The sequence below is a fragment of the Mandrillus leucophaeus genome, unplaced genomic scaffold, assembly GCF_000951045.1.
Source record: "Mandrillus leucophaeus isolate KB7577 unplaced genomic scaffold, Mleu.le_1.0 Scaffold185, whole genome shotgun sequence".
NCBI lineage: Eukaryota > Metazoa > Chordata > Mammalia > Primates > Cercopithecidae > Mandrillus > Mandrillus leucophaeus.
This window is the reverse complement of record NW_012101865.1, coordinates 717,326-725,336: the sequence shown is the minus strand read 5'-3', so window position 1 is coordinate 725,336 and position 8,011 is coordinate 717,326. Positions and strand designations below refer to the sequence as shown.

General features: G+C 49.6%; 2 protein-coding genes across 3 annotated transcripts in view; both read left to right on the top strand.

The window, feature by feature from the left end:
- Nucleotides 1–8,011, top strand: part of CNR2 (cannabinoid receptor 2 (macrophage)) — a 105,550-nt gene that overhangs the window by 41,547 nt on the left and 55,992 nt on the right. Inside the window, exon 1 of one of the 2 annotated variants that reach the window (XM_011977841.1) lies at nt 5,325–5,454. The exons of the other annotated variant lie outside the window; for it this stretch is intronic. The gene's annotated coding sequence lies outside the window, so the exon portion shown is untranslated. Of the gene's footprint in view, nt 1–5,324; nt 5,455–8,011 lie in introns of those variants that run through there. 2 annotated transcript variants of the gene reach the window in all.
- The window catches only part of LOC105538121 (BTB/POZ domain-containing protein 6-like), an 11,332-nt gene continuing 10,312 nt past the window's right edge, over nt 6,992–8,011 (top strand). The window contains 1 exon segment of the mRNA XM_011977909.1: nt 6,992–7,089. Coding sequence (XP_011833299.1) covers nt 6,992–7,089 — 98 coding nt within the window.

Below are 8,011 nucleotides of genomic sequence, written 5' to 3'. Positions count from 1 at the left end.
ACTCTTGTATATACAGATGCTTTCTAATCTACAAAATGGTCACGTTATAAGCCTTACTTTGCTTCCTTTTTGACGTGGCACATGTTGGTTACTTCTGTTTACTTTCTTTCTTTTCTTTTTTTTTTTTTTTCCTGAAACGGAGTTTCGCTCTGTCGCCCAGGCTGGAGTGAAATGGCACAATCTCGGCTCACTGCAACTTCTGCCCCACGGGTTCAAGCGATTCTCCTGCCTCAGCCTCTTGAGTACCTGGAATTATAGGTGCCCACCACCATGCCCGGCTAATTTTTGTATTTTTATTAGAGATGGGGTTTCACCATGTTGGCCAGGCTGGTCTCGAACGCCTGACCTCAAGTGATCTGCCTGCCTCGGCCTCCCAGAGTGCTGGCATTACAGGCGTGAGCCACCACACCCGGACTGCTTCTGTTTACTTTCATAATTGGGGGAAAAAAGGCCTGACAAATGGGCAAAATTTGGATCTGATGGATTTGTTTTTTTTTTTTTTTTTTTGAGACAGAGTCTTGCTCTGTTGACCAGTCTGGAGTGCAGTGGTGCAATCTCGGCTCACTGCCACCTCTGCTTCCCAGCTTCAAGCGATTGTCCTGCCTCAGCCTCCTGAGTAGCTGGGATTATAGGCACCCACCACCACACCCGACTAATTTTTCTAGTTTTTAGTAGAAATGGGGTTTCATTATGTTTGCCAGGCTGGTCTCGAACTCCTGACCTCAAGCAATCTGCCTGCCTTGGCCTCCCAAAGTGTTGGGATTACAGGCATGAGTCACCCCACCTGGCCCAATGGATTATATTCTTGAAAACGATAGAGAGTAGATTTTAAGTGTTCTCACCACAAAAATAAGTATATGAGGTAATGCATATGCTTATTGGTTCAATTTAGCCATTCTACAATGTATATGTATATTACAGAACATCACATTGTACATGTTAAATGGGTACAATTTTTGACAATTCTAAAAAATTAATATTTTAAAAGGAATACTGTATAGCAGGGTTTAAAAGGCAAAACATAACAACAGTTTTGGTGAAAATATGTTATCCCATATGATTGCAGATACATTTTATTTTATTTTCCCAAGTTAATTCAGGCACCAACATGTACACTGGAAACTGAATAATCTTTTTTTTTTTGCTCCATCACCCAAGCTGGAGTGCAGTGGTGCAGATCATGGCTCATTGCAGCCTTGACCTCCTGGGCTCACATGATCCTCCTGCCTCAGCCTCCCTAGTAGCTGGGACTACAGGCATACATTGCTATGTGCAGCTAATTTTTTATTTTTTGTAGAGACAGGGTCTTGCTATGTTGCCTGGGCTGGTCTCGAACTCCTGGGCTCAAGCAACCCTTCCTCCTCGGTCTCCCACAGTCCTGGGATTACAAATGGGAGCCACCATGCCCGGCTTTTTTTTTTTTTTTTTTTTTGAGACGGAGTCTCGCTCTGTCGCCCAGGCTGGAGTGCAGTGGCACGATCTCCACTCACTGCAAGCTCCGCCTCCCGGGTTCACGCCATTCTCCTGCCTCAGCCTCCCCTACAGGCGCCCGCTACCTCGCCCGGCTAGTTTTTTGTATTTTTTTTTTAGTAGAGACGGGGTTTCACCGTGTTAGCCAGGATGGTCTCGATCTCCTGACCTCGTGATCCGCCCGTCTCGGCCTCCCAAAGTGCTGGGATTACAGGCTTGAGCCACCGCGCCCGGCCCCATGCCCGGCTTTGAATCATCTTAGGGTAAATTGGTTCAGACAGTGCAAAGACTGCTTCCCTGTGGCCTGACAGGAAAAGTATACCTCTCAGGAATGTTCCTCCTCAGATCAGACCCTCAATATGACAGCACTTGGCCCCAGCATGGGGTAGATCCATCCTGTAGATGGCGGCATCTCACAGTACAAGGGCTGCTGAGGCCAGCTCTACCCAAGGAGCCGAGAAAACCATCTGCTAAACCCTCACCTACAAATGCTCCTGGCCCTCCCAGGGAGAAAAGAAAACAGACTTCCTCTGTGGGCCCATCAGCCCCGCCCAGGGGACTTAGAGATCCTGCAGCTTCCTTACTGATCCTCTTGTCCAGTGCTGCCCACAGGGAGTCCAAGGACCCACAGCATCTGCCTCCCCTGGGAATTCGTTAGACATGCAGATTCTTGGGCCCCACCCCAAAATACTGAAACAGAATCTCTAGGAGTGGGGCCCAGCAATCTGTTTTGGGGTTTTGTTTTTAAGAGTCAAGGTTCTCTCTCTGTCACCCAGCCTGGAGCGCAGTAGCATGATCAGAGCTCACTGTAAGCTCAAACTCCTGAGCTCCGGCAAGACCTCCTCCCGTCTCAGCCTCCCAAAATGCTGGGATTACTGGCATGAGCCACCTCGCCTGGCCCCAATCTGTGTTTTAACAGGCCCTATGGGTGACTTCGATGCACTCAGGCGTTTCAGGGGCACCTGTTATCTCCAACTTCCTCATTTCAGGAATGGAGAAATTGAGAACAGATACAGGAAGTAACTTGTTGCTGAGCCAGGCAATGGCAGAGACTACACAATAACTCAGCTTCCTAATGTTCCTTCCACTTGAACTTTCAGTAACTTCTTTTCTTTCTTCCTTCTTCCTTCATTCCTTCACTCATTCATGCCTTCGACCTCCAATTACATGCTTCGGGCTGCAATGGAGGACCAGGCGTTTAGGGACAGCCTCACTCTTCTTCCCCATGTGGGGCTTTCTCAAGGCCAGAGGTCTAGGATTCAGGATGGTGGAAGTATCTGCTAGATCTCTTCCAGCTCATCCCTGGGTCTCCAATTCCAGCCCAGATAGGAGTCTGATGTAGGCTGCAGGCGGCCCCCACTCCCCAGCTCCTTCTGGTCTTCTTTTCCTCTTTCTTGGCACCTGGGGCTCTCTGTCCCATTCCTCACCACTAATGTCTTGCTCTTGGGAGAAATGCAAGGGCTGGAGGCTGTTACTGTTCCATTTCCCAAAGGGACTAATGATCAAATTAAAGGCCCTTCCCAACAATGGCTTTGCGCTGAAGGAGCCAGCACTAAGTCCAGACCAGGGTTTGCATGTTAGCATTTTGAGCTGGATATGCCTTGCTGTAGGGCTGTCCTGTGCATTGCAGAATGGTTAGCAGCATTCCTGGCCTCTACCTAGCAGGTGTCAGTAGAATTCCTCCGCCAGATTGTGACAACCAAAAATGTCTCCAGATATTGCCAAGTATCCCCTCTGGGTGGTGTTGCCAGATAAGACAGAGAATGCCTGGTTACATTCTTTTTTTTTTTTTTTTGAGACAGAGTCTCACTCTGGAGCCCAAGCTGGAGTACAGTAAGGCGATCTCGCTCACTGTAACCTCCACCTCTGTGGCTGAAGCAATTCTCGTGCCTCAGCCTCCCGAGTAGCTGGGACTACAACTGCGCACCACCACACCCAGCTAATTTTTTGTATTTTAGTAGAGACGAGGTTTCACCATGTTGCCCAAGGTGGTCTTGAACTCCTGAGCTCAGGCAGTCCATCTGCCTCTGCCTCCCAAAGTGCTGGGATAACAGACATGAGCCACCACGCCCAGATAAGTATTCTAATCACAGATAAGCAACAAGTAATTTTTAGTGCCTGAATGTCTCAACTATTGTTGTGTTTATTTTTTACTTAAGGAATCTTGCAACTCTACCTCAGGGGCAAAATCTTTCTTCATTGGCCCAGATCAGGGTCTGGGGTGTGGGGAGCAGTTAGTGAGAGAATCTGATGAGATAATCATAGGCCATGAGTTTACAAGGGCAAAAACTTTGCCATAATCAGAATATAATGGCATCTCATTACATATTTTATCTGATAGTGGATATGAGGACACTGGAACTGTATCAGATTCCATACCCGAGTATTTATGTCCAGCCCAGGACTGGACATTAGGGACACACTCCCTAATAAATATAAACTGAAGATAATGTTTTGTTTGACTCACATATCATTTTTTAAAGGTGTGACTTTCGGCTTGACATTCTAAAATTGGCAACTGGCTGAGCACGGTGGCTCATGCCTGTAATCCCAACACTTTTGGAGACTGAGGCGGGAGGATTGCTTGAGCCCAGGAGTTCAAAACCAGCCTAGGCAACATAGTGAGACCCCCATCTATACAAACAATTTTAAACAAATAGCTGGGTATGGTGGCACATGCCTGTACTGCCAGCTACTTGGAAGGCTGAGGTGGGAGGATCACTGGAACCCAGGAAGTTGAGGCTGCAGTGAACTATGATCATGCCACTGTACTGCAGCCTGGGCAACAGAGAGAGACCCTGCCTCAAAAAAATAAAATAAAATAATCAGGAGGCGGCTGGCCGTGGTGACTCACACCTGTAATCCTAGCACTTTGGGAGGCCAAGGTGGGCGGATCACTTGAGGTCAGGAGTTCAAGACTAGCCTGGCCAACATGGCAAAACCCCATCTCTACTAAAACTACAAAAATTAGCTGGAGGTGGTTGCGCGCACCTGTAGTCCCAGCTACTTGGGAGGCTGAGGCAGGAGAATTGCTTGAACCCAGGAGGCAGAGGTTGCAGTGAGCTGAGATGGCGCCATTGTACTCCAGCCTGGGCAACAGAGCAAGACTTGTCTCAAAACAAAAACAAACAAACAAACAAACAAAACACACACACACACACACACAGAGGAAGTTATCACATAAGTCAAAATTTCCGGTATCTCTTGGAAAATACAGCACAACTTCCAAATGCTTGGAACATCTGACAGTTTGCCTGTACTCCCAAGGAGAAAATGTTGGCTGGAACTAAGAGGTACCTGCCCCTCTCCACTGGCCCAGATCAGGGTCTGGGGTGTGGGGCAGATACTTAGCTGGACCAGGGGAGAGGGTCAGGTATCTCTCAGTTCCAGCCAGGCGTTTCCACTTGGATCCTGTGTTCCCCTTATTACCCACAGTCCCCACCACTCCCTATTGCCCCACACCAGGACCCATCACCCATTATGTTAATCTACCTGTATGCATTTGCATGTCAAAGCTCTGGCCTAGTGGTGAAGAGGTATTGGAATGGCATGTCCTTTTAGGTGATCTATTGTAATGCTGGTGCATTATCCTCATTTTACAGATAAAGAAACTTGCCTTTAGGGAGGTTAAGTGAATCAACATCTTAATGAGGCTGGATTAGAACCCAAGTCCTTTGACTCCAGGGTCTAGGCCCATGCCTCACCCTGGCCAGAGTTCGTTGTGAGAGAGGACTCAACCGCAGGGCCAAGAGCATTGTGGCACCAGGGACCTGGAGGGGAAGTGGTAACAGGCACGGAAGGCCAGACCTCCTCACACTCACTCATCTGTGAGAAAGTACAAAAGCAAGAGAAAGCTGGCTTGGGGGTGGCACTCAACAGGTGCTCTGAGTGGCACCCAGGGCCAGGTCCTGGGAGAGGACAGAAAACAATTGGGACTCCTCAGCCCCCAGCAGCTCCCGGTGCCCAGTCACCCACAACACAACCGTAAGTAGCTTTTTTTGTTGTTTATTTTAGGCTTCTTCCTCATTCCACAAAACCTGTATGCTTTTTTGTTTTTTGTTTGTTTGTTTGTTTGTTTGTTTTTGAGACAGAGTTTTGCTCTGTTGACCAGGCTAAAGTATAGTGGCGCGATCTCGGCTCACTGCAACCTCTGCCTCCCAGGTTCAAGCGATTCTCCTGCCTCAGCCTCCCGTGGAGCTGGGATTACAGGTGTGCACTATCACGCCCGGCTAATTTTTGTATTTTTAGTAGAGACAGGGTTTTACCATATTGGCCAGGCTGGTCTGGAACTCCCGACTTCAGGTGATCCGCCCACCTTGGCCTCCCAAAATGCTGGGATTACAGGTGTGAGCCACTGCGCCTGGCCAAAACCTGTATTCTTACCTTATCCCTTCCCTCCAGGGACACGAGAAGCCAGGTGGGCCTGTCTGGGGCAGGGGATAGATGTCATTTCAGGACACCTGGGGTTGTGGAGGACCATTCGCAGGAATGCTCAGGGCTGGCATCCTCCCCCTAGGACCAAGAATCAGGACTTTGGCTTTCATTTCATTAGAGAGACAAGAATTACACATACACACAGATGGCCTTACTGTGTGCCAGGCGCTGCCCTGAGAGCCTTTAGTGGTTTGATTTATTTAATCCTCACAACAGCTGTATGCAGTAGGCGCTATCACTATGGCCCACTTGATAGGTGGAGGCTAGGTGACTCACCTGAAATCACGCGGGCATTGAATGAGAGTATTGGCTTGAGCCTAGGCAGTCTGGCTTCGAGGCCCACCCTTCAGCCACCAGGCTATCCTGCCTTACAAGGTGTGGACTGTAGCAGTAGATGGGGGTCAGGAAAGGACAAGGGCTGGCAGAGGCCTTTGAGATGACCAGGTGAGTCCCGTGCACTCATTTTATAGATGGGGAGACCACAAGGTAGTGTTAGGGGCACACTGGACTCAGCAGGCCAGGGGTCTGTTCTGGAGTAAGTTCTACTCAGCAGAGGGAAGAGCAATATTTTCCAGTGTGCCCTGGGGTCAGCGTCCAGGTCTGAATCCCAGCTCTGCCACTGGAAGCTCAATGGCCTCAGGCAAATCACTCATTTCTCTACCACTCAGCTTCCTCTTCTGAGAAATACGGGCCTGAGACAGTCACTCACAGGCTTGTTGCCAGGGTCAACTGTCTGATGCGAGCACAGGGAGGGCAGCGGCACAGGGCTCAGGAATGGCTGTGGTGGAGAGTTTGATCTTCACCCCCTCTGCTCTTGCTGTGGATTTGAGATGAGGATAAAATGAGGCCTGGCTGCTTTTCCCTCGAATGAGTGACAAGTAGACACGTTGGCAGCATGAAAGCCAGGACGGTGGCTGGGGAGAAGTTCAGGGAGACCTCAGGAGGTGGAGTCCCAGTAATCCTGGCCCCAGCTCTTTAACCACCTTGTGGCTTACCAGAAAGATCCCCTCACCTGCCCTGGGCAGGTGAAGTGTATTCTTTACCCTTTGGCCGGCTAAGGCCAGGCTAAGGCAGTGAAGACGGGAAAATGGCAGCCTGGCTCAGTCAAGCAGAGCCCTCCAGTGCCAGCCCCATCGCTTCCCTCCTCATTTTACAGTATCAGTCACTCTTACTGCACGCCCTCAGGTGTGCGTAAAATGGTCTTCCCTTTATTCAGATTAAATAGCATTCAATAGGACTCTGAGCCTCATCCTATCGGGCTAGGAGGAAATGAAATGTCCAAGTGCACTGAGTTTCCCTCACTCCCACCCCCAGCCACGCACATTGACCCAGAGGACACACAGAACGTAAGCGTGACGGAGGCTCCTGGGTCCTCCTACGATGAATGCCCATTGCCCAAATGGGCTTGACTGTCTGAAGTCCAGCCTTGCCCACTTCCCTGGCATGCTGGAGTCTAGATTCTTTGTAAGACCTGAAACCACTGTGTCTCATTTTGATATCCAGGATCACCCAGTGACTTTCCCAAGAGGTCCCACCATCTCTCCAGAAAGCAGAGTCCAGGTGCCCATGACCTCTGGCCCCCTCCCAGCCAAGGACAATCTCTCCTCTCCCCTTGGCTGTGGATGGCAGATGGACACTCTTCTCTCCCCACCTGCCACCCACGTGGCCTAACCTTCTCACTGCACTCAGGTTCTCAGGAAAAGACAGGAAGACGGGTTGTCTTCAAATAGCTTCTGCTTCCTATTCTCACCGCTGAAAAAAGTCCCCAAGCCGTGAGACACAAAGGGCACTCTGAAAAGAGACAGGCAGCCCTATCTTACAGATAAGAAAAAGCAAGACTCAGCAGCAGTGTTGACTTGCTCAGTGTCACACAGCCAAGGAATAGCGGAGCCAGTGTGAGCAGAGCCAGTGTGAGCAGAGTCCTGCGCTGTGGGTTCAGAGCATGTGCTATCAGTCACGTGGAATCACATGGAAACCCAAGTCTCCCTCATCAATTATTCAGGCGACCTGGCGCAAGTCACATCACCTTTCTGAACCTCAGTTTCTTCAACTCTAAAAATGACACTATCATAGCATTCCCAACCTGCCTCAAAGGGGCTCTTGTTTT